The 27,921-nt window shown below is 36.5% G+C and overlaps 1 protein-coding gene across 7 annotated transcripts in view; it reads left to right on the top strand.

Annotated features, from left to right (window-relative positions):
* The window catches only part of LOC124187188 (G protein-coupled receptor kinase 2), a 34,861-nt gene extending 7,489 nt beyond the window's left edge, over positions 1–27,372 (top strand). For 5 of the 7 annotated variants that reach the window (XM_046579537.1, XM_046579533.1, XM_046579538.1 and 2 more), the window contains 5 exons: positions 4,205–4,300; positions 15,410–16,674; positions 17,649–17,786; positions 19,473–19,601; positions 20,479–27,372. In XM_046579537.1, the coding sequence (XP_046435493.1) occupies positions 4,205–4,300; positions 15,410–16,674; positions 17,649–17,786; positions 19,473–19,601; positions 20,479–20,574 (1,724 nt within the window). In that variant the 3' untranslated portion in view covers positions 20,575–27,372. Of the gene's footprint in view, positions 1–4,204; positions 4,301–15,409; positions 16,675–17,572; positions 17,787–19,472; positions 19,602–20,478 lie in introns of those variants that run through there. The other 2 variants (XM_046579540.1, XM_046579539.1) reach the window with 2 other exon arrangements.
* Positions 27,373–27,921: the final 549 nt, after the last annotated feature.

Genomic DNA, 27,921 nt, shown 5'->3' with positions numbered 1-27,921 from the left:
TAATCCGTTCAATACTCAATGAATAATGAATTCACGTTTCGCCGAACACCTTAACGTGTGTTAATAATCAACGACAATTAATATCAAATAAAGTGGGAATAAATTGATCAGGATACGACCATAAATGGCATCTCTGCCATTCTCAGGTCATCAATCGATTTTCCAATAAACTTTTCAAAGTCCTTTAGCTAGCGTTGTGAAAAAAAAAAAAAAACAGCAACAGGCAAAACATGCTAACGTTAACAACCGTTATAACAACAGGGATGGGGTGCGAAAATTTGCATAAAAAAAAAGCGTTAGCTAATACTTGAATGGTCTCATTGAGAATTGGCCATCCGTCACTTTATGTCTATTTCAATTTGTCATACCGAAATAACTTTCCTGTGAAAAAGATCGGCACATTTATCGACACGTAAGCAAGATTGAGCGATTTGAAACGTCGTCTTTTACTCTCTTATTTCTTTTATTATTATTATTATTATTATTATTAAGTACATGATCGGTGTTAGAATTTTTAATTTCTTTTTTTACACAGGTGTCGTTATATTGACGATATAAATACTGTTACTTTATTACAAGATAATTTGGTGCAAAGTTATACTATACTATAGTCCGTTGGGTTTTTTTTTTTTTTTTTTTTAATTTTTTCTTTATCAAAGCTACGAAACTAATTTTGCATTTTGTAACCATTAATGTACGTTTCGGATCCAAGCGCGCAAAGCCGTGTGAAGTTTTTTTTTTTTTTTTTTCCGATTTTATTTTGCCTCTCTTTGTTACTTTATTACAACATCGTCGTTAGACCGGTATAATGGTAATTTAACGACACGTTTCGCACGCGAAACTTTTCCACATGGAGTGAGAAGAGAATAGAAGAGAAAAGGTAGGAAGAAAAAAAAAAAAAAAAGAAAAAGACACCCAAGGTATAACTCCGCGTGTTCGAAAGTTTTCAACTGCTAATCTGACAAGATTCGTATTCCACAGAGATGTAAACAACAAGCGTGGCTTGTCGGGTTTTATTTTTTTTTCCTAATTAACCCTACTTTCTCTTTATTAATAATAATACTATTCTACACCACCGCAAACGCGAAATTTTTTACATATATACACTAGTATAGGTGTTACGGTATATGCGTAGGGTAAAGGGTTGAACCTTCGTAGTCACAAGGGCATAAACTTGGGATAGAGAGTTGAATCTGCGTAGGTGTAAATGTGGCGATAGTGAAGGGAGGGACGGGTGGTGGAAGGAAGGGCTGGATTCCTGGCGCGAGATATATTTATAATATAGAGAGATATACGTACGTGTACGTATAACGTTGCAATTCATCAGCTATCGCGTTGGTTACTCGAATCGCAAGTCCCAATTTGCTCGCACGTAAACGTGAAAGGATTGCCATCAACGGCGGAAGTAACATCGTCGATCCAATTTTTTTCTGGAGAAAATAAAAATCCTGAACGCGACAACGTTACTCGAGGAAATATCAGGCTTTGCCGAGTTTTGTACGATTCGACGGTTCGTTTTCCGCTGGTCGTCGAATCGTCTCAGGGACCCTGATTTTTGTCCGCACCCTTTTAAAATTTCACACAAGCCTCGAAGTTGAATCGAGTCAAGGATCCCCCGTTTCAAAATTAAGAAACACCGTAAAGACTCTACGAAGTGAATGCGATAAATATCGAATCTTCGAGCATTTTTACCCCGAAATTCAGCCTCGAATTCTTTGCGGCCATATATCGAGTGGCGTGGAGAGTAGGACAAAGGGTTGAATCTGCATAGGCGTAAATGTGGCGATAGTGAAGGGAAGGACGGGTGGTGGAAGGAAGGGCTGGATTCCTGACGCGAGATATTTTTATAATATAGAGAGATATATGTATATATAAATACGCGTTGTAATCTAAGTTAATAGCTCGTGCGCTAACTGATGTCAAAGTTTATTATGCCGTTACACGAAACTGTAATGTGCGGGTTAAATTCCTTCCTTTCTTTCTTTCATTCATTCATTATGGCGGTACGTCGTCGTTCTTAATTAAATTAACTTTACAAGTGAAACCCCCCCCTTTTTTTTTTTTTTTTTTTATTCACGCGCATGTAAATTTAATCATGATTGCCAGTTCAACTGTAACGCTCTATGCATGTTGTTTCACAATATGTGAGAGAAAAATATGTAACGCAACAAGTCCGTGTGTATAAAAATAAATAACTTTTGACCGTGAAAGTAAAGAGAAAAAATTAACCTGATCATTGGGTTTTAAAAATTTTTCTTGCAACGTCGATTTGATTCATACGTTGAAGATGATACGTTCAGGGTGGTTTTGAGTTACACTCTGATATTCACATTTCTTATTCCGTTTGACAGTGAGTCGTGTCTTCAAGATATTTTACGGAATAAAACGTTTCGTTAGTCGCTTCGTACAACAATTGCGGAAAGTAAGTCGAATGAAATTTTGAACAATCGTAACAGGATTATTCACCGTAAAAAGATTGATTCAACGAGATGACATTATTTGTTTCCCCCAACACAGCGATAACTGATCTACAGATCTCATTAAATAAAGTTTAATAATGTTACTTTTTCCTATCCGTATAACATTTCTGTAAATTATTTATACACAAGTCGGTTTTCAACTTCTTATCGTGTTAACAAAGTAAAAAAATAAAAAAATTAAAAAAAAAAAAAAACACCAAACAAAGAAACAAATCAAACCGGTCAGATAATGAGATCCATAACGAGACGTGCGCTGGGGAAAAAATGTTTTTTTCACCCGTCTCGAAATCGACGCCAAATCTGATCTCACCGAGCGATCAAGTACGATCCGCTCGTTCAATTTGACGGTGGAGCTAGTTTTGATTGAAGCAGTGATCCATTTAACCAGCATCCTGATCGATCAAGCATATTAAACCCGGTATATCGACGTGTCAACAAGACACAATCCGTACGTTGCCTGTTACATTTCGAAAGCGATAAACCTGCGATAGAATAAATAAAAAACAGAGGAAAGAAAAAAAAAAACTTATATTATGCTGCATATATTTATATGTATATATGTATATATAATGCATGGAGAACGAGGACTAATTGATGAATCAATTAACTCTGATTTAAACTTCTCCCGAACGTGTCGAGAATATTATGCTGTGACATTACGGCTATCCCTTGCTCAATTTTATCTATCACACACACACATATGCACACGTCGTTTATGCGATTGGCGAGTGTGCTCGTATAATTTGACAATTTCACGTGGGAGGACAGTGACGGAGTAAGTAGTAGCAATTTATTGACATAAATCTCGTCCATCGAGTACGAAAAAAAAAAAAAAAGAAAAAAAAATCGAGGGATTATTACGGCTAAAGTGGTGGAAGAGAAAAAAAAAAAAAAAAAAAAAAAAAAAGAAGGAAAGTAGGAAAGATAAATAAAAAAAATTGTCACTCCCTGGTCGTTGTACTTTACGATAATGTGGACCGCAACAGCGGACCAATAAGCTCGCACCTTTCAACGATTCAAACGTTACGATTATGTATGCGGCTACTTTTCCACTTACCATTAATCCTGCTTAATGCGGACGTGAAAATTTTAGAGAATTTCGTATTTGTCGGGCGCGAACGGAAGGGAAATAACAATGTCGGCTGAAAATAATACGTTCCTGGAAAAATAACACTGGGAGAAATTTTTACTTCCGGTTACCGCTCGGTTCTTGACTTTTTTAATTTTTTTTTTTTTTTAACCAACGATCGACGAAATACAGTTCCGGGTAGAAAATGAAAATTAGTTTTCCAGCGTTTTGTTACAATTTTTTGGAACAAATAATTCGAAAACGAGACCTACAGCAATCCCTTACTTTCTTAAACCTTTTTTGATTGCGTTATTTGAAATGACTGCCAATCGGCAAATTAGTTTTACTCTAGAAATTTATGCGGAGAGCTTACAACGTGTAATCGTGTGATAACTCGTGCTCTGAAATTGGGCATGCGATTATTTTGCGCCGCCAAAATTGTGCCGAGAAATCGGAACGGTGAAGCAACTTGCTCCGTACGTTGTTCGATTCGAATTACACATCGTTAAACCAGAGGAATAAAATGGTTCGAGGATCGCTTGTTTCGTTCGATTCAATTGACGACGAGATGATATTTTGTAATGACGAAAAAATTCGCCTTACGATTTTACACGAAACATGCCTAATGAAACGTGTTTTTAACTTTTCTTTTCAGGCGGTGGTGACAGCAACAAGGGGAAAAGTAAGAAATGGCGGAAAATTTTGCAATTTCCACACATTTCTCAATGCATCGATTTCAAGAACACATTGGGTACGTATATATATTACGGATAATAATTTTTTTCAAAACCAGACTGCTTTGCGACACGAATTGAAATATTAATGACGAATTCAGGTGTTGTAGTCTTGAGTCATGTGAGAATGCTCAATTTTCGTACTTTCAAACCACGAGAAATTGATATTCACGCGATGTGTGTGTTATATACATATATATGAGGTATTCCATGCCAAATGAGAGGTCATTTTCCCTGACCCCCGCCAATTTGCTTCATTATTTTTTATATGATTCTAAAACCTAAAAAAAGCACTCACCGTTTTTTTCAGATTTTTCGTCCCAACTGTTCTTTCTTAAAAAATATTACAAACATAACAAATCTTTCGTATACATACCTACAAAATGAGAAAAATTATTCGTCTAAAAAAATATTTAAAAAATACAAAAAATCAACTCTCCACTCTGAACTATGGCTCAAAATCTTTGTTTTGGGAGCCAGAAATTATGTGAATATTTGCACAAGAAAAAAAAAAAAAAAGAAAAGTTGTACGCATTTCATATTTTACAAAAACATTCGTTTCGTATAACACAAAACATAGCCAAGGAAGGATTTAAGGATACGTCAATTTTTAAATTTCCGGAAATAGCCTTTTTTCAATATGTCGAAGTGAAATTTTTTTTTTTCTTAATCCCATCCGCGCGAACCTTTTTTTCGATGAGAAACTACGAGAATCTCGCGGAAGAGTGAAATCTAAAAAAAAAAATAAAAAAGAAGCGTTCAAAAACGGCCCTAATGAATGTATATTCTCCTCGTAATCTTTTTAACAACTGACAATCGTCGTTCATCCTCCGATTCAAAGATCGCTGCGTTACGATACGAACAAAGTGACGAATCACATCACGTGATACGCGTTTTATCTTCACGAGGCGATCCTGAACCTGTGTTACAACGTAGATCATATTCTCGAGTAGTGAGATTATCGAGAGACGAACATCGGGGCTCGGTTACATCTGATTGTATTTTGTTATACCATCTATAACGATTTTTAAACTTGGTGTAAACATTACGTCAATTCGACGATGACAAGCAATAGCGCCGATTTACGATCAATGATTTATGGTCTGTGCGATCGACTTGACGCTGAAAATTCGTTGCAATTATTTCAACGTAAATTGTCAGTGCGGTAGCGATTTGCCAAGTCAGCTGACAGCTTGATTCCTCTTGTGTTGACCACTCGACAAAATTACACACACACACATATATTTATATATATATATGGTATATACACGGTACCAGCGTTTTCATATCGCCAATCAATCACTAGAGGTTTGTACAAGCTATCGCTTATCAGTGACGTAATCAGCATCATCGTCGTGTCAAAGTCCACGTGATCTAGTGCAAAATCACAAGTTATCACACAAGTTCGAATGTGAAATTTTTTCACTGAAAAAAAATTTAATTTGTTACAGTAACCAGAAATATATATATATATATATATATATATATATATATATATAAAAATAGTCGGTTTTTTTGAAACACTCATATAGCGTTTGAAATAATGATGTTATTAATTTATAAATGCTACAAAACTGACTCATATCGTTGATTAATGAAATTTATTAATTAACATTTCATTGGAAGTCTATAGTTTTAATTTTAAAATCAATAATATTGTGTATTTAAGTGATATGAGTCAGTTTTCTAGCATTTATAAATTAATAACGTCATTATTTCAAACGGTTCGATGTTTGAGGCCTGATAACTCCGAAACGACTCACCTCACGCAAATCTTTATTCAGATCTTTTTTGTAGAGCGTAAAATTTCCTACAAGAATATATTTTTTTTATATCTTCACACTGATTCGTTTTCGAGCAATAAAATTCTAAATTTAAAAAAAACACAATTTTTCCCATGTTATTTAAATGGGAAATAGAAAATTGAGAATCGTCACCTCTAAATATCGATATTAAGAGCTCATATTTTACCGAGGTCATTTTTGAGGGACGCTCGGAAGATTTTTCAATGTTCTTCGAAAAAAAAAAAAAAAATAGTCGGTTTTTTTGAAACACTAATATATGTATATGTATGTATATACGAAATTGAAAATACACTTGAAAATACTCTCGAAAATTTTTAACGATAATATCACGCCTATCTATATTCGTACATCATTCTCTGCGCATTTTATTATCTATTGCGTTATTACGCAGGCGTAAATATACTATAACATTATGTATAGTTATATCGCAACGTCACGCTATCTCGAACCATGTGTTCCTGCTCTCAAATAACAACATCGACACGTGCATATCGCTTCGTTATATTGAATAACGGAGATAATGAAAATTTAAATGTGGCAAGACAGAGATCAGACTTACAAAATAGGTCAATGATTAATTGTTGTTGTTATTATTCTATGCGATGTAATAACCATCGTACGATAATTTATAATCCGTAACGAATATACGGGGCATTCCACGACAACTCGGTATTTCAGAATCGGAGAAACGATGAGAAATATTGGTAATCGAATCGGAGATACGATACGTGTTGTGATGGATTTTTAACTGGTATGAAAATAGTGAAAACGATCGTAAAGAAAAAAAGATACGATTTAAAAAAACAAAATTAAACAAAAACGAATTTTCACTCTGAATCTTGCGTGAAAATATTTCACTTCGGAATGGAAAAGTTTTTTTTTTTTTTTTTGATGGGTTAAAGACGAGTGATTGAAAAAATTTGAAAGTTTGTTTGAAAGTTTGAATAAAAATTGTGTGAATTTGACAATATACTTCAACGTTTTCATCAGCGTATCAATTGAGACTCTCGACGTTATCAGAGCATAGAATTCAAAAAGAAAAAAAAATTCAATAGCAGAGAAAATTTGATGAAAACTTCAAAGCTGAATTTCGACGAATACTGTCAAGTTTTTTTCTTTTGTTTTTTCAGTTCACAATTCAACTAAATGACTTGAAACTTTGTCGTTCAAGTGTTACAATTTTGTGGAACGTAGGATAAAAAATAATTGCGCGATCAAAAATGCTCCGTATTTTCATGAATTTCAAATTAACGGAAGTAAACAAACGTTACGTTTTATCATCGCAGGCTGAAATCAGAGCTTAACACGCTTAAATATTGTTTACAATTTTCAAGTACATACTGCAGATATTGAGTTCAAGTGTAGACACTTGTCGAAGCGTCCTTAACTTTTTTTTTTTTTTTTTTGTTTGTGAACAAAAGTTACGAGGCCTTTAATCTACATCAGAGTCCGTTTCAGAGGGATCTAAATTCGATTTGTTAATATATAATGCGATTCGGATTCTTTTGTTGGACAGTTTTATTCAACTTCGTTTGAATTACGTATTGATTGTTTCGAATTGAGATTGAAAATTAGCTTGAAGTACGGTGTAATAATATCATTCGATAGTTTTTAATGGAACTAATAAAAATTCGTTAAATCAACGGAAGTTTTCTGAGCGGTGTTTTTTTTTTTTCAAATCTAGAAATCGACGATCGCAGCTTTCATCGCAGAAAAAAAAAACCGATCCGAAAACCGAACAATGAGTCGAGAATCTTGGTTTCGACTCTTCGACTAAAACGTGATACATACCGTTATTTGTTTAACCCAGTGCAACGCTAATGTTTGTTAACAAATATTTGTCTTACACGTGTGGGCGGTTGGTTCATACCTGTGTTCAATAATATTCTACTCAAGTTTTGTAATCGTTTTGTAAAAATAAGTTTTTCGTTATTCCAACAATATTGAAACAGTTTTTTTTAACGATACCTGTTTTAACTCAATTTTTCCAGTTACTGTAACAAATGAAATTTTTCTTGGCGTGGCCATTTATCATACTCGCGCGCACACTTGCTGTTATTTTGCAGCGAGAAATGGAAAAATTAACGATCGAGATAAGCCAAGTTGGTGAACATGCGTGTTGCACACTCGTTGTTATACAGAGTTTATTGTTATACGACCGCATTGCGTTTTGCAATACGAGTTGTTGTTGAAACTCGCGTATCATGCGTAATATTACGATGCGGTTGTGGGTCGGGCGATATGGGCGGTGGCAGTTTAAATATTGATCAGGTGTTCCACGTTTCGAGTTGGTTTTAAATTTGTTCGGAACAATCGTGCTTGCGGATAATTATTCGCGTATTCCTCGCTGCACAAATTCGAGTAATATTCCGTTATCAACAAATTACTACACCGCTCTCTAACGTCACGGTGATTAAACCGGATGTGCCGGAATGGAATTCATCAATTTTAATACTTCGTTGCCTGTACGTACTAGGGTGGTTCTTATCGACATATATAAACAAAAAAAATCTGGCTTAATTTCCGAATTTTTCCGACAACTCGTAATACGCTTTCCCAAACAATTGAACTTTCATATGAAAAGACGAATGCGTTCGAAATTAAAAACAAACAAACAGTTTGCTACTTTGAAACTGTACGTCAAAAACAAAAAACAAAAAAAAAAAACGCGCCCTTTAGCTATTTTGTAGGAAATTTAATTTTCTACGAAAAATATCTGTTGTAAAATTTTCGTAAACCTGTTATTTGTTATATCTAAAACAGTCTTCATTTTTCGCCAACAATGCGATAAATATCAGATTTACCAAAATTTTACGAGTAAATCTTTCTTTTTTTTTTTTCTTATTTTGCCGGAGCATTAAATTTCTTACCCAGTAGCCAGAAGAATTTTTATTACGATACTTGGTTTTAAAATGACCGACAGTTTCGTTGAGAAAAAAAATTTTAAACGCATACGTTTATTCCATACAAAAATTCGACTGCTTGGCGAGACGTGTCAGAGTTATCGGAAAAATTCGGGCAGTTGGCCAGTTTTTTTTTTCTCTATATATCGCTTGTTTGGGGGGGGGGGGGGGGGTGAGCGTGAAGAAATTCCGACATGACCAAAATGAGAAGCACCCTGATACGTGTAACGCACAGCTGATTTAACTTCGGAGTAAAATAAGCGATGTTCCTGCGTCACGTCGGCTGTCCTGGAGGCAAAGTGAATCAGACAGCGAAGAATATAATATGCGAATTGAAATTGGAGAGATCAAGGGCACGGATCATCCCCTTGACTTGACTCGACTGACGAGACGGAGGAAAAAAAAAAAAAATCGCGTGCTTTCGGGCAGAAATTATAAATATTCGAATTTTCGCACGATCCAATTACGGAAAATTATGCGGTATCCATTTTCCAGCCAGGTTTTTTTTTCCCCGTCGTGGGAAAAAATGAGGGTTCATCCATCGTTGGAGCGAGATAAAAAATTCGTTTGATAAGTGACCCTAGTGTCACTTATAAGTGAAGCTTCGCTGTTCGATCGTTGCGTTTCGTGCGATTCTGAGTCTGTCTTTATCCGTGTCTTCTCACCGATCAAATGACGCACATTTGTATTTCGGCTTATTTGGTTATTGTAAGAATCGGGATAATTTCCAGGTCTTCGCTTCTCGCCTGACTTTTGTTTCGTGGGCTGAATTGACAGCGGATTCGTCGGGAATTCAGGCTTTCGTTTACACTAAGGATGATTCACGGCTACTGGAAAGATAATTCATTCGGACGACAAACGCACCCATGAGTCAATTCTCGGTTCAAGATTTAAACTGTGCTTAACGAGTGACGAAATCCTGTGAAACGACGTTCATCACGGGATGTAATTACATTGTAACGAGGTTGATGTTGGTTAACGTTATCGTAAACGAAATGTTTGGGGAAAAATCACTGTTATCTTAATTTTACAATGAATTTTCAACAACTATTGTTTCGAAATGCATTGCACTGAGAGAAAAATTTGCGCGTATAGTTGAAAATCTGTATAGTTAGAATATTATAGTCGGGAAGATAATTTTTATAGTAGAATTCACCCAAATTATCGTTTGGCGCACTGTAAACACATCAATTTTACCGTACACTTATATGTATATTATATTCGTATAGTGCGGTGAGCTCTGTTCTGTAGTCTTCGATAGTATAGAGTATGGTTAAATTAACTAATTTATAAACAACTATTTACGGCTACGTACTTAGACCACCCGAGATGATTCCTGCAACTTTTGTCATAGTTGAATACACCGTACATAGTTTGACTCGACTTAAATACGGTTAACGCTGATACAGTAATTATTCAGACAAGATCGTACGAACATAGTTTCAACAACTGAACGTGCACCGTTGAAAATATTTGAAAATCTGCGCCACATTTACAACACAAAACTGTAGTTGAATTACAAATTTCGTGTTGTAAAGCGAATTACCGAGCATTCTCAATAAATGTGCATTACAATTTTGTCATTTTGCTTAACTTAGTTGGAAACACGCAAAAGGGTGTTTTGAATTTACTTCATTGCTCAACTCGTATGGTAAAAGTTAACAATTTGCAATTTGCAAAATTTCCAAATTACAAATGGAGTTACGATAAGTTTGGCACGTTTACCGCACTAGTGTTTTAATATGGTCAGGTCTTCGTTATTGTACCGTTAACCATAAAACGTTTGTCAGATGTAACCATAAATTCATAGTTCGGAACAACGTAATGCAATAAGTTCTATTAACTATAAATTCGTATCGTCCCCTGAGCACACTATTTTTTTGTGAGTGCGATTGCTTTTTGTTTTATTACGATTTACTGAACTTCAGGCAATTCCAAAATCCCGAAATAACTTTTTTTTCTCAGCACGAATCGTTACGATAACGTTATTAACCTCGATACGACAACATGTCGGCGGTATTGAAATTGATTGAAATTAGCCAGTATCGACTATCATGCGCAGTTATTTTTATCGTCAATTCGGGAATTCAACATCAGACGATGTTAGATACACTTGACATTACAAATCTATTACACACGAGGGATTAATCACTGTTGTAATCTGGTTTACACGCGTTACTGTAACCGCATGTATTCTTTGCAATATTTTGCATTCCTTGTAAACCTTTGTATTCTTTGTAATATTTTTTTTATTCTCTACAATCCTTTGTATTTTCTGTTATCTTCTTGCAATCTCTATGCAATCTCAGGTAATCCTTGCAATGTCTGTAATTTTCCTGCAATCCTTTGCAATCCTTGAAACCTTTGTAATTTCTTTGTAATCTGCGAAATCTGTAATCATTTGTAATTTTCCTGCAATCCTTTGCAATCCTTGAAACCTTTGTAATTTCTTTGTAATCTGTGAAATCTGTAATCATTTGTAATATTCCTGCAATCCTTTGCAATCCTTGAAATCTTTGTAATTTCTTTGTAATCCCGTAATTGCCGCAATATTTTGCGCTCGTTGCACTTTTTGTAATTATTTGTAATCCGTACAATGTGCGTAACCGTTTCCAATCCCGTTGTAATCTTTCTGTTAATCCCCGTACCTCTTTGTAATTTTTGCACATCTCTCATTGCAATTTCTGTAGCCGTTTGTAATCGCTTGTAACGTTTTGTAATCCTGCTGTAATGTTTGTAACTTACCCGCAATCTTGGAAATTTTTTTTTTTTCAAGATTCGCGATATTATTTCTCGGCTTTCTTCCCGCTAAGAAATTCCTACAGCCTAAAATCAATGCGCGTGCGAATAAAGTAACACAGAGGGGAGGAATTTTTTCAATTTCTGTTTCTGGGTTTCTCTTTTCTCGTTTATATCGCGAGATTGCCGCCGTTGATAGATAAAGGGCGAAAACACTCATCATATTCACCCTCGGGATAAAAAAAGAAAAAAAAAAAAAACGCGGCATTTGTGCCCAACAATTGGATTTTTTCTTTTTTCCTTTTCTTTTTCCTTTGCATTATCATGCAAACGTGCGTGTGTATCTGATTATACAAATTTTTGCAATTTGCGTAGGCCGTGTACTGTGTTGTTCGAAACGACCACATATTCCGGTACCTGGTTTTTCCACTTATTCATGTGAATTCAAAGTTGTGTGAACAATGCATTCCGAGCTCTTCGCGTACATATCAATACACAACGTATAGATTCAACGTTTCAGCCTTTATTTCTCGTATAATGCAGGCATTCCATCGACTGCAAGCGGATGTGATGCGCGTTGAAGAATCATCTTGAGACGGCTCGAGGTCGTTGCTTTGATTCTCTTCGAATTAATTATCGATAACGGACTAACTTAGACCACAAATTTTATGCTTTTTACCGCATACTTACAGCTATCGTGGTCGATCATTTTTCTTGTAGATTTGCCACGTATTGCTTGGAATTTTTAACCACGTAACAACGTTCGTCAAATCGATAACTGATACATTTTTTTATACTTCGAAATCATCGTTCTCTAATAACGATCGAAACCACTGACATTTTTTTCACACAACGAAAAAGTTTTCTTCGTCTTATCGGTGCGCGGAAAACAAAATGGTTTAGTAACGTCCAAGAAAAGGTTTCGCACCACAAACTCATAGATTTTGTTGCGATTGCGAAATCAGATCCGCGCAGCGAAATCATTTTGTAAAGATTGAAAAGTGATTGTTTTATTGTTGTAACTGAAAAAATTATCGTTTGATTGTAATTTACGCTGCACGAATTAAGCGCCGCATCAAACAAGGACGAAGAAATATGCGATTGCGAATCGACTGGCTGATTCAATTGTATCGGACCACGAATGATTTGGTTCTGCCGATTATACTTGACCGATGCCTGGAACTCCTCCTAATAACTGCTAATCTTACTTCTCTCGCGAGAAAGGATTTTTAACGCGTCGCAGAAAGTATTTTGCCACTTCATCAAAAAATTTTTTAGACCTGCGATGTAACGTATTATTCGATCGCGGTAATCGATTAATAGCTCTCGTGATTTACTAAATTTGACGAATCTTTATCCACCGAATAGATTTAGCGAACCGTACGAAGCGATTCAGTCGAATCCACCAGAGGGTATTCAATATTTTTTTAATACCACGAAAAAAGTATTATTTCATCGATTCTGCCATTCACGACGTACGACTACAAATTGACTTCTTTTTCAAAAAGAAAAAAAAAAAAGCAAACACTTTTCTCTGAACGCAACGTATTGTAGCATAGATGGATTCCATTCCACGGTTTCAATATTTCTGGTATTTCATAGCTTGTTCCGCTTCACGGTTTGCCTCGTTTTTGGTACGAGTTACAAGGTAATATATCTTTCTTGCAACAAGGTCGCGATGATCAGAGAAATCAGCAATCGATATCCTGGCTCTAAAATTGCCGTTATTTTTCCATCCGTCATGGATCAGCTTTTAAGCATTCTCGAGTGCTTCGAAGCTATGGTTTTTTAAACCGCGATCGGGTGCTTATCCAAATCCTGATTCATCGTCGTCCCTGGAATAAAGCTCAGCTTTCAATATCGCAACTGGGATTATTTACACGTTATTTTTACCAGTCTTTTCTTTTAGTTTCTTGCAATTCGATATCAATTCGCGTTCCTCATGGATGGATACTCGTTCAATTCCCACGGAAGGAATGACTCGAGTGTAGGAAGTGAATCGAGGCCAGACTCCGACGATCGATACCCACCGGTAGATCATCACTATCGATCACACGAAACGAGCAGTATTTTTACCCTTCGGCGATATCACAAACCGTCGAATTGGTGAAAGCAAATATCGATTTCTCATTTTATTTTATTTCATTTTTCTCTCTTATAGATCGAGTAACAGCTAGGTTATAAATCATTCCGCGAATTAAGATCATTTAACGTACAAGCAGTCGCAGGTATTTGGAAAAAAAAATTGATCCCTGTGCACTTTAAATAACGTGTCAAAGAATTTAGTCAAATATAAACATTGACTTGTGATAATGAACAAATGATGAATAATTAATATATATACGGTACATGAAAATCGCTTTAGAATTTATTTGAAGTATCGAGTAATCTTCGTGTGCGTACAATTTATCGGCGTTACCGACTACTCGTGATGTTTATTCAGGCGTACGTATATTAGGCTCAAGTATGACTGACTCCTGTTCTTCGCATCATCCCGGATCTTCTATTTACTATATCACATCAAGGGATATCTGCGAATAAAAAATGATCAAGTCCACAACGACGGAATGTATGTGACACGACGGACGTTGAAGTACATATTTGCATAGAGGAGGTTAGGCTCTTGGCTCTGGTCACACCCATCTGGTAAATCCAGGTTTTTCACAAGTGTGAAACGACGAGAAAACAAGCGAGAGAGTGAGAGCGAGAGAGATATACATATATATCTTATCAACCGTACGTAAATTAAAAATCAAAAAATTACACCGAATGACTTTTCATTTAGAGTCAATCTCCCATTTAACTCGAAATCTGGTTGGTATCCTATTCTTGATTCTGAAAATCTTACGCAAAAGTGATTTCTGTACTTTCGTTTACTGTGTATTAGAGTGAAACTCGAGAGTAAATACAAACAGGGAAACAGAAAATTAAAAGCGGAAGCTTGTTCAGGGAGGTATCAAAGAGAGGAAGAAGAGGTTTCATATGGCACAAAGAATAAACACGGAATGTTAAATAAATTTCACAAAGAAATTTGCTTGTTTAATTTCGTAAGAAATATTGTTTAGTTCGTTGTGATAAAACGGTGATTTTTTTCATTATTGTTGTGCTTTCTTTTTATGGTTAAACCTTGCGTTTTGCAAGAACAATGTACGTAATGGAGGGAAATGGAAGTCATTTTTGGATTCGGTGCACTCGAAAACATGACATTCAGCAAAAACGTCCCATACTGAGAGAAATATTTATTTCCGGTTACCGGTCAGTCCTTAACTATTTTCATTTTTTACCACAATCGACAACATATAGTTCTTGGTAGAAAATGAAAATTAGTTTTCTAGCTGTTATATTTTCTTGCAACCGTTGCGAAAATTTAACGCTCGTGCAAGAATAAATTGACGTTAAAGCCTTGTTTAACTAAAAAAGTAGAGTAAACCTCACAAACTGATTTTGCGTTGCAATAACCAAAAAAGGATCGACGATAGCGCAAAATGTTTAAGCTCACCACGTTTTTCGTAATTCCAACAGTATTCAAACAGTTTTTTTTAACGATACCTGTTTTGCTCAATTTTTCTAGTTACTATACTGTTACAAATGAAATCTTTCTCAGTGCATGCAGGTGAAAAAAAATTGTAATTTTTTTCTCTCCGACCTGTGTAATCAGACAAACCGTTTTGAATTCCAGATATCAAGTACAGCTACGTGGTCGATCAGCAGCCGATTGGGAGGCTGCTGTTTCGTCAGTTCTGCCAGAACAAGAAGCCATCCTACCACCGTTACAATCTGTTCTTGGACGAGATCGAGAAGTACGAGATAGAGATGGACGAGAATCGATCGGAGGTCGGAAAAGAGCTGTTCGAGCACTACCTGAAGCACGAGGCTTCGGACGTCGTGGACGTGCTGAACGACGCGCTTATAACCCAATGCGAGGAGCGTCTGAGTCTTGGGAACAGGGAGCTCTTCGACGAGATATCCCAGAAGGTGAAGGACTTCCTTGCCGGGGAACCGTTCTCCGCGTTCCTGACTAGCTTCTACTTCTACCGGTACCTTCAATGGAAGTGGCTCGAGAGCCAGCCGGTCACCTACAAGACCTTCCGCATGTACCGAGTACTGGGTAAGGGTGGTTTCGGCGAGGTCTGCGCCTGCCAGGTTAGAGCCACGGGGAAGATGTACGCCTGCAAGAAACTCGAGAAGAAGCGTATCAAGAAACGGAAGGGCGAGGCGATGGTACTTGTCGAGAAGAACATACTCCAGAAGATAAACTCCAAGTTCGTCGTGTCTCTGGCCTACGCCTACGCGACCAAGGACGCCCTCTGCCTCGTCCTGACCATCATGAACGGCGGTGACTTGAAGTTTCACATATACAACATGGGCGGCGATCCGGGCTTCGATGTGAACCGGGCCAGGTTCTACGCCGCGGAAGTCGTCTGCGGTCTCGACCACCTTCACCTTCAAGGGATCGTTTACCGCGACTGCAAGCCCGAGAATATACTCCTCGACGATCACGGGCACGTAAGGATTTCCGACCTTGGACTAGCGGTCGAGATCATGGAGGGTGACATGGTCAAGGGTAGAGTTGGAACCGTCGGCTACATGGCTCCCGAGGTCATCGACAACGAGAAGTACACCTATTCGCCGGACTGGTTCAGCTTCGGGTGCCTTTTGTACGAGATGATCGAAGGCCAGGCACCGTTCAGGGCCCGGAAGGAGAAGGTGAAACGCGAGGAGGTCGACCGCAGGGTCAAGGAGGACCAGGAGAAGTACTCGCACAAGTTTACGGAGGAGGCGAAAAGCCTCTGTCAGCAGTTGCTTAAAAAGAATCCCAAGTCAAGGCTCGGCTCGAAATGCGGAAGGCATGGATCCAAGGAGGTCAAACTTCACAGCTTCTTCCAGTGTCTGAATTGGAAGAGGGTTGAAGCTGGGATGTGGGAACCGCCTTTCGTGCCTGACGTGAGTACATCCTTTTACGAAACGGGATAAGGGTCCTTTTCTTTTCTCAACCTAGTTTGCTTGCAATCGAGTCCATCCTGGTATAACCACTTTCGTGGAAATCCCTGGAAAGTCACGGGAATTTTAGAAATGTCTTAAATAACTGTCAACGAAAGTGCCAGAGGTGTGTACTTCAACGATTTTTTCATTCTGTGACGAGGTGTTTATCACTCGTGAAATTTGACGCACGCTTTTCCGGAAACCTTTCTAAATCCCTTGAAATCTTCTGTAATCTTCGAAATCTTCTGAAATCTTATGAAATCTCTTGATAATATCTTCAGAAATATTTCGAAATCTCTGAAATCTCTTGACAATATCTTCAGAAATATTTTGAAATCGCTGAGATCTCTTGCAGTTCTTTGAACTTTGCTTGAAGTCTGTTTAAATGTTTGAAATTTTTAAAATCTCTGAAATTTTATTTATTTATTCATATCTCTAAAATCTTTTGAAGTTTTTGTAATCTTGAAACAAGGTGTGCATCAAATCGATGCGCAATCAACCCCTCGTTCTGCGATATGTTTTACAGCATCGAAAAATACAGTGTGCTTATATTTTTTTACGTGACAAATACGACGCGCGAAGGGTAAAATCACCTATAAAGTTTGGCACCAAAAATCGAAGATTTTTCGATAATGATGCAACTTTTTTCTACGAACCAGCATCTTTTTTCTACGAATTCAGCATCAACAAACGATAATGTCTGCAGTTTTTTTGTCCTCCGAGAAGGAAATTTTATAGTTGGTTTTTACTCACAAAAACAGTCAAATTGGTACGTATGAAAATATGCGCTGAATCTTATTTGATGTACTGAAACACGTCGGAGTGTAGAGAAAATCCACAAATCACGTTTCTCGTTTAGTATAGAAATCAGTGTTGAACAACGACTCCTCTCGACGTATTTAAAAATTTACCCAATCGGTAATGACACCTTGCAGCCGCATGCCGTTTACGCTAAGGACGTTCTGGACATCGAGCAATTCTCCACTGTCAAGGGTGTCAATTTAGACGCAACCGACGACACTTTTTACAGCAAATTCAACACCGGGAGTGTCTCGATTCCGTGGCAGAATGAGGTAAGAAATACATTTAGTTACGGTCGTAAGAAATAAAATAGCCGAACTAATAAAGATGTCGTTATATATCGTTCCGCATTATTCACGGTTTCGCATCACGCAGAAAACTTCATCAAACATTTTTAGGAAACTCTTTTCAAGAAATGTATTTCTTCTCTGAGAAAAATTTTTCATCCGAAATTCATGGGTTTTACAAACTTTTTATAACGTTACGCAGAGTTTTTCCGTAGATTTCGTGCAACTCGACGGGTTTTTGTGGATTCCATCGAGACCTCATGAATTTCAACCGACTTCAAAGAGTTGTGCGTTACAGTACATTGCACGTGTATTCGACAGGCATCATTTTGCAGACCCTAAATTTTTCACGAGTCGACGTCAAAAGAATAACTCAAGTGTTCGCTATTTGTATAATCCGAGTGTTTTATCAAAAATCGTTACGTCAACTTTTCAAAGCATCCCTTCTACGAGAACGTAAAATAATATGCATTGTCTTCAATTTTTTTCTTTTTTTTCTTTGTTGTTGTACAGTCCACATTTCAGAGTCTCGAAAGTAATAAAAATTTCTTGATTAATGCATGTGATGTCGGAGTAAAAATAGTAATATAAAAATTGTTTAAAATTCGAACTGTCAGTAACAGTGATAAGAAATCTCTCAATCAATATTCTTTGGGTAACTTTGCACACTTCTTGAGTACCTTGTATTTCTCATTGACTGTGTTGTTCTTCCGAGCCACGAAAGCAGAGTGAGATATTATTTTCGTACGATCCAAACTGAGTTTTATCGAGAGTTAAAATACCCATTCGCAAAACAAATTCCTCGAACACTGTGCGGGGTTTAAAAATCTTCGAAGATCGAGATTTATAGTAATCTTATATTTGCAATACCGTGAAACATCTGCGAAACTCAAGTGGTTACAAGTACTTCATCGATGCCTGTAGGCGATTTACTACGGACGTCATCTCGCGTAAGAAGTCATTATGACTATGCGTATATATATATATATATAAAAAATAAAAAAAAGAATAAAAAACCACGAAACTAAAACCAGTTGTGAACACGTAGTAATCAAGAAATTTGAAAGTTGAAGTATGGAGTCAAGCAAATGTTTATATGGAGTGAAAAAAAAAAAAAAATTATTGCAGCGCGTATAACCGGGAGAATTGACCTCCCATCTAATCATAATCTCAAAACCACAGGCAGCGAGAAAAATAAGCGTATTGACGTCAACGGAAACTGAATTTTATCGCAATCTTAACACGGGAAACGTGAGCGCGTAGTTTTTAAAAAGATTTCTTAAAACGATTCGTGTTACCGCGAACGAAATTATACGCATGGTAATGAATGGATTTTTTTTTTTTTTATTCTCTATGTGACTCCATTGTCGCCTGAGGTCCTTTTGTAGAGTTTCAATCCGTACCGCAATTCAGAACCAGATGTCTCTTCGCATCGGGTTTGCTTATTGTACGTACAATAAGAGACAGAAGTTGCGCGTTACAATAAGTAGAAGCTGTATAAAGCTCTAGCTCCGGTGTTTGTGACGTGACGTAGCATTGATTCTTTACTTTTCACTTAACTGCGATACATCCCTATTGTACGAACGTATAAATCGACCGATTGTTCCACTCGGTGTGGCGATGCTGCAGTCTTCACGTCAATACCAATTTCCGTATCCTTTCTTTTCGCAGATGATTGAGACCGAATGCTTCAAGGAGTTGAACGTTCTGGGACCAGACAACACCCCGACTCCGGATCTCCTGATCAATCATTCGCCACCTAGCAACGAGAACAGAGGATGCTTTCCGTTTCGAAGAAAGGTAGGGAACCGAATCACTCGAGTCCCGCCAGTCTCCTCACGTTACAGAAAGGAAATGTTTTTACTGGAAAATGTCCTCATGTTGGCGCCATTTTATCACCACGTAACCTAAGTTTTTTTGTTTTAATGGAAACGGATGGTAATTTTTGAGGTTTCACATTACTCATGTGTATTAAACATAATCAATAGTTTATCCGTTCTACCATCCACGTACGAAAAAACACTGTCAACGGTCACCGGGCAACCTGGTTGCATTAGTTCAATTTTTTTCCACCAGATGACGCATTGCAAATTTATAATCGTATTACTCGCCTTGTCCACTTTTGCCACTTTTCCTCTCGCATACCGATTTTCAATAGCGAATATATATCTATGCAGATTGTATGAGTTCGGGTTCTGGAATTCAGAAGACGCCATCTGGTGGCAGTGAAATATGTCACAATAATTGGGTCGTATTTAATTATAAAAGCAGTTTTTTATCGTACATTTTATGCCACACACATTCAATGCAACAAAATAAACGTCCGTTAGCTTGCACGGTATTTTCTGTGCCTTGATACGCGTGAAATTCAACTAAAAGAATCAGCTGACTAATTACTTCCGACGCCATTTTGTCCCAACGACGACCGTGTGACCATGCTAGATAATTATGTTGTTATCTTGAATGTTTTTCCGTTGTACAAAACCTCAGAGCGGATGTAACAAAGATTATGAGAATAGGTGTTTGCATGTCGCAAAAACTGTCTACATTTCTCGCTCTCTAATATCATTCGGTAGATCTCTTGATTACCGACTCTTGATTGGCACTTTATAGCTGTGTATTCTGGACAAATATCCCCTCGATTGTCGAGACTAAGGGTGTTGCTTGTATATTTCAGAAGAAGCAAAGCGCCAGGACCCGTGAAATACCCGTCTCCGAGTGTTATCTTCTCGAGCTATCTCAGAACCAGATCTCGGAGATGCCGGCCAGCTGATCCCGGATGAATTCGGGATTATTGGAAACATCGACACCGTCGGCTCGCCGGCACCCGCGTTGCTGCCTCTAACTATATTAGGCGGGGAAATAGTAAGTCTCGGACCCAGCGCGGCGCGGCGCGGCGCCCTGTTGCAAGTCGAAATAACAGCACTATTGGTAAAGTGCACGCTGGGTAATCCATACATCATACCAACTACGAAGACGGTTCCACGTCTCGACGGACACCGATATCAAGACCATACGCGACGTTGCCAAAAGGACACTTCGAACAACAAGGAACGATGCCAGGCGCCAATGGAACAGAAAAAAAACAAACAACTACCGTTGTCTTTGGTACAAAACATCCTCAGGCCGGATTGAGCCGGGCTTGTAGAGTTCACTGACATTAATTTACTCTAATTAACGGTAAAACAAATGAATAATCGCAAGAGGAACGAATGAGTGATGACAAAGACCGATAGAGCAGCTCTCAAATTATCTTGTCAAAAAAAAAGAAAAGAAATTACGTGACGAATAATATTTTTCTATTGTACGATGTATTTCTCTCCATTTTTTTTTTTTTAACCATCAAAAGACGCCATCTGGTAGCAGGAAGCTTATTACTTCTAATAGGTCTGTATTTGATTGTGAAAGTTATTTTTTAACCGGTATTATTCCCTTTATCAACTTAATGTAACAAAAGAAAAGTGTGATCATTTGCACGGAGGTTTTTAATGCCCGTTTGTATTCGCACTATTGACCTAAAACCATCAGCTGATAAGCCAGTTGCGGCGCCATATTGCTTTAGCCACACCCATTATTTTTTGGGATTCCAGATTTGAGAGCGTTATTTCTGTGCTTGGAATATCACGAACGATATTCATTGTTGCGCCACTGTCTTTCAGATATTTGCACCAACAACTCTTCCCTCTCTCTAACTTCCCATTTTTCAAATAACCGTTACCTCGCGGTTGAAAGAAGACTGCGAAAACCGCGATCTCGGATTCTTTCGAAGTCCAGATAAAAACTTACTATGCAAATGAATGATGATCATCGCCCGAACCACGGCATTTAACGGCCCTACGAATCAAGCCAATCAATTAAAAACAGAACGTATTTTCGCACATTCACCTCGTTAATATGGATAAATTCTGACGTCGGAATGCCATTTAATGTGATCAAGTATCCAGCTGTAATAATCGCACTTATATATGATATATTTGTTCGTATAAAAATTGAAGGTCTGAAAAACTCAAATTAGTCATTTAAGGCTTTCCTCACGAGAGACAATTAGATAATAAGTTTAGAATAGCGTTAATTTTGAAACGTAAATATTGTTATTTCTCAGGCCATTTGCGGATACTGAAGAGTCGCATGCCGATGCGTTTCTGCCGGTCCAACGACTTTTGGAACTGACCAATAATTGCTGAATTTCATCTCCAACAGTAGTAAATGAGAATTATAAACACCGAGTGATTCGTTCAAAATAATACAAGGTGATAATCTCGTAGCTGCAGTTTCAGCGAAAGTTAGAATCTTGAAAAAGAGCGATCAGTTTTTCAATCTCTGTAACTTTCGTCTTCGATGGACAGTTTTCACAGTTAAATATCTAATCTGGGTTTGACGTTGCAGACGAAACTTTGATCCGTTCGAAAGTTGAATTACAAAAACTACGAATCGTGGTCAGTTCCCAAAAGCAGCTTTTTCGACGGAGGCAAAACCGAGTCTTGTGCGTACGCTGAGAATTATAATTATAAAGACATAGCTCTCTTAAGTTAAATGGTCAAGAGATTGCAATAGCCTTTAAGATTTAATACCAACGGTACTACCAAAACAGTTTTGAATCTCATACCTTTTTCTATTACGCGACTTTCTCAAGTTATTTTACCGTTGTGTTATTACAGAAAGTAGTTTAATGCACACTTTAAGATTATTACTTCATCATTGAAAATTAGCAATGTCAACATTGGATTCATCAAACGCATTCTATTATGTAAAAAAAAAAGCCAAAGCACCATTCAAAATGCCATTTTGGCTTTCACACCGAACAGTCGGACCTCAAAGATCGTACAATCTAAAGTTTACCGCTTTTTTACGGTGACTTGTTGTAGCTATTATCTTATTTCGCATATGGTTGCCCAAAAATTGCTACTGTAATTAAAACTTGAACTGTTCGATATCAGAGACGAAAAACAATTTCATAGTCCATTTTATTATGCCTGGGAACTTTGCAATAAAAGTCTTGAGTTATATTAATAAAAACCTATACAGGGGAAAAAGCAAGAGGCATAAGATGTTTAATGTTTAATTTTTTTTTTTTTTTTTTTCCCCTTCCAATCGGTAACGGAGTCGTAAAAAAATCATTAAAATTCAATCAAAATAACGAGTGATTTGTGAACTTGAAGTGCAGTTTAATCTTCGAGAATTTTTTGAATTGTTTCAATGTACAAATTAATGACGAAAGAAATTTATTATTTATTCGAAACTAATGACTAGCGCATCCTCTAGGATTTGATATAAATATGACAGATATTTTTATTATTATTTATGATTAATTAAAGCATCAGTTTGACTATTGCCTACTGATAGTATACGTTGCTGGCAATTTTTTTTTTTTTTTTTTTTTCTACTGCAAATTTAGTTTTTCCTCCCGGCTTAGCTGCCAGGTATATGAAATATAGACCGAAATATGCCAAACTATTACTATTATTATTATTGTTGTTATTGTTATTATTATCATCATTATCATCATTATAATTATGCAATATGCATTAGTCGAAAATACAAATTCTAAAAATTTACATCGAATGCCAAAAAATTTAGGAAAATTGTGAATATTTCGTAAATAAAGAAACTCACGAAGGAACATTCAAAGCATTTGACAACGCGTGTCGCGTACACGAGAAAACTGAACGACATTTCATTTAACGTACCTTAAAATATTGGCGTGCGTACAAGAAGGGATCTACTTCGAAGTATCCTATAGTACCTCATTAAAGAATTGTATTATACGACAGTGATGAATCGAATTGTATGAAAAGAAGGATATGTCTCACAAGGTGATTAGGGTTAGAATGCATTCTTGATCTTGAATATTATAATATACGTTATAGATATTTTTTTTTCCCCCCTGTTTACTGTAGTTTCTTCTACCGGCCTCCTATACTATTGAGATACTCCGCGCACAAGGTTTAACTGTGTAATTAGTGATATAAATTATATACATACATATATATATATATAAAAAAAAATACACTCACGCACTTACCACTCACACACGCAAAATAATTTAATTTTATTCGATTAATTTAACTGTTAAGCTCGAATCGAATAACTGTGTACATCTGTCTCGAGACACGGACGATTATTTTATAAAACTGACGTGTTTACTCAAAACAGAAGAAGAATTAGGGAAAAGTAACGTGAAATGTTGCAAAATGAAAAAGCGTACGGTGCAATTTCTTTTTATTATTGTTGTTTTTATTATTATTTTCTTTCTTTCGACTTTTTTTTTCTCTCTCATATCATTCAATTTTATTTCTGTTGAAATTATTTCAAAAAAAAAAAACACGTGTGTATATTTTTATCAATCGTTAATATTAATAAGTAATACGTACGCGCTGATTGTTTTTCCCCATTTTGATTAAGGATTTACTTTATTTTTTTAATACGAGAAGGACGAGAGTGCGTGCATGCTTTGTATTATGCGACTCGTAAAAAATCGCTTAGGATCTTACATTAGACGTGTGTGTTTTGTGAAATCCACATAAACCCCATATAGGAAGAAAGAATTGTTGCTAATGGACGTATGAAAATTGTGAAACCCGAGTTCTGTCGGTAATGTTAAAATTGTAAATAACGAGCATGATGAATTAGTGTTTGACGTGAGAAGTACGAGTAAAAAATAAAAGTTATAAAAAAAAAAAAAAAGAAGAAAAGAAAAAGAAAAAAAAATATGGAAACAATAATAATCATAATAATCAATAATAAAATAAAAACAATTTACGATTAACCGAACGTGTGTCTCTTGCTCAAATTCTATGATTTATACTTTTGAATGAATTTAAATTTAACAATTTAATATTGATTGCGAAGGATAAAAAAAATAATATCACAGGAATCTCCATAAAAATATTCAAAACTTCGTGTCACAACGTTTTTTTTTTTCTTTTTTCTCTGTTTCGCGGGTTATTAATTTTTGAAATATTTACAATTTTGTCAGAACGTTATTAACGGATTATACGTTTATATATATACACACACATTTGCAAGGGTATATATACATGTATCTGATCAATTATTCACGGGTCAACCAAATATCATTCCACTTCCGTGTCTGTCTGTCCGCCTGTCTGTTTTTTTTTTTTTTTTTTTGTCCGTTTTGCCTGTCTATGTGTGAATCTTTGGTATAATAGACTTTAGGCGCAGTGTCGTTTTTGTTTGTATGTTATTATAAAATTAGGAAAATCATGCTCGTTGAAATATTCAGCGGGAATTTAGTGCGGGTCATTGTATAATTGTACGCGAAAGATAACGAACAATCGACGTGGAAAAAAAAAGAAAGAAAAATTTTGGTAAATCAAAGAAAAAGATGAAAAAAAAAAAAAAAAAACGAATGAATAACAATTTTACTGTACATACATATAATAAGCGAAGAGAGTAGAGATTTGAAATAGGTAACATTATGGATTGAAGAGTCTTTAAAATTACTAAAAATAATAATAATAATAATAGTAATAATAATAATAATAATAATAATAAAACACATGTGAAACGACACGCGATATTGAATTTATTACGTAGATATTTATTTCTGATTATAATTAATTGTATCTAACATTAAAAGACAAGCTTTCAAAACACCAACGTGCACGAAAATCGTGTTTAATTTTAGCTGGTAATGGAAAATTGTCTGAGTAAGAAATTTGAGGGTGGAATAGAAAATTGAACGAGAAGAGGGGTTGAATAATAAAACTACGGGATGGTTGAAATGAACGGCAAATTTTTATAAATTTTCTCTGCTTACCGTCTATATACTCAATCCGTTATATCTGTCATTTATTTATTACGTTCCCGCACCCTTGGATTTCTAGTAACTATTATTTTGTCATCGATTTCTTCTTGTCACACGATTGTTGACTCTCATAGGTGTAAACATGTTTTATATACATATACGTATATCTCTCTATATTATAAAAATATCTCGCGCCAGGAATCCAGCCCTTCCTTCCACCACCCGTCCTTCCCTTCACTGTCGCCACATTTACACCTATGCAGATTCAACCCTTTGTCCTACTCTCCACGCCACTCGATATATGGCCGCAAAGAATTCGAGGCTGAATTTCGGGGTAAAAATGCTCGAGGATTCGATATTTATCGCATTCGCTTCGTAGAGTCTTTACGGTGTTTCTTGATTTTGAAACGGGGGATGCTTGACTCGATTCAACTTCGAGGCTTGTGTGAAATTTTCAAAGGGTGCGGACAAAAATCAGGGTCCCTGAGACGATTCGACGACCAGCGAACAACGAACCGTCGAATCGTACAAAACTCGGCAAAGCCTGATATTTCCTCGAGTAACGTTGTCGCGTTCAGGATTTTTATTTTCTCCAGAAAAAAATTGGATCGACGATGTTACTTCCGCCGTTGATGGCAATCCTTTCACGTTTACGTGCGAGCAAATTGGGACTTGCGATTCGAGTAACCAACGCGATAGCTGATGAATTGCAACGTTATACGTACACGTACGTATATCTCTCTACATTATAAATACATCTCGCGTCAGGAATCCAGCCCTTCCTTCCACCACCCGTCCTTCCCTTCACTGTCGCCACATTTACACCTACGCAGATTCAACTCTTTATCCCAAGTTTATGCTCTTGTGACTACGAAGGTTCAACCCTCTACCCTACGTATATACCGTAACACCTATGAAGACTTGACCCTTCACCTTCTGTATATACATCCATCTAGGAACCAGGGATTCAACATTATACAAGGGGCGAAGCCCCCCCCCCCCCCCCCCCCTCCCCCCAATATATTTGTATCTAACCGTAATGCAGAGAAAATTTTAATCACAATTTGCCGTTATTCGTGGTTTGTCATATTCTAAAAAAAAAAAAGAAAAACATTTTGTTCCTTACGTCGATAAAACCAAATAATTTTCACATAGTTACTGCGTCGTGTGCGTAGCGAGTTTCGTGTAAATAATTATACATACCTACGTATTTACACATATGTACGATATATCAGGGCTAAAAAAAAACAAAACCAAAAAAAATAAAAAATGTCCAACTTCTTTTCATTTATTATATTCATTAATTTTCAAGCGAATGAATGAAAATTCTTTCTTTGCACTTGAGTACATGTTGATTGAATTGTTGTTCCCAGCTTTCACACGGCCTCTCAAATATACGAACGAACGCATAATTAAAGACGTCGACCTGATCAGAAGTAATTAAAACGTTACGTACGGAGGAAATGAAGGACATTGATGCTAACTATTTTTTCTCAACGATTACCGGTGTCAAAAGCAGTTGAACCTATTTCGCAATGATTATCAAAAACCTGATATACGTGAATACGTGTAATATCGGTATGTAAGCGTACACGTGTGTGTATTAACTACACGTAGATATGTAATATAGAATTCTAGGTCATATCACAATGTCGGTGGATATATATTATTAATATACACAAATAACGCATTAAGTGCAATGATTTGTATGCGGAGTGACGGTGAACCGAATTATTCCGGTAAATACCGCCCTTTTACTCATGTCAGTGTACCTATCCAATGAATGAACATGTTTGAAAACTACAACTCGGCGCCAAATTGATTATCCTTTCATTTACTCCTCGGCAGCGATGGACGCTAACTTGAAAATAATCGACGCGTCGATCAAAAAAATCTCACACGACTCGGTTAAATCGGCTAAAATTAATAGATTAATAGATGATTTCGTATTGTTTTTTTTTTTTTTTTAAACTGTGCATACGAAACCAATTTTTTTTTTTTTAATCTCAAGGTGTAGTTTTCATAGCGGAAAAGTATTTTCATAATTTGTAGTTTTATTCAAAATATTTTTCATTTTCTGGTGAAAACATTCATCATATTTCACTTGTTGTACACTGAGAAAAATTTCATTTGTTGTAGTGACTAGAAAAATTCAGTAAAACAGTTGTCGTTATAAAAACTGTTTGAATATTGTTGGGATTACGAAAAACTAGGTACGCGTAAACATTTTGCGCCATCGTCGATCCTTTTTTGGTTATTGCAACGCGAAATCAGTTTCCGAAGTTTACTCTACTTTTTTAGTTAAACAAGGCTTTAACGTCAATTTATTCTTGCGCGAGCGTTAAATTTTCG

Source organism: Neodiprion fabricii, chromosome 7 (genome assembly GCF_021155785.1).
Source record: "Neodiprion fabricii isolate iyNeoFabr1 chromosome 7, iyNeoFabr1.1, whole genome shotgun sequence".
NCBI lineage: Eukaryota > Metazoa > Arthropoda > Insecta > Hymenoptera > Diprionidae > Neodiprion > Neodiprion fabricii.
This window is presented reverse-complemented; position numbering and strand designations above follow the sequence as displayed.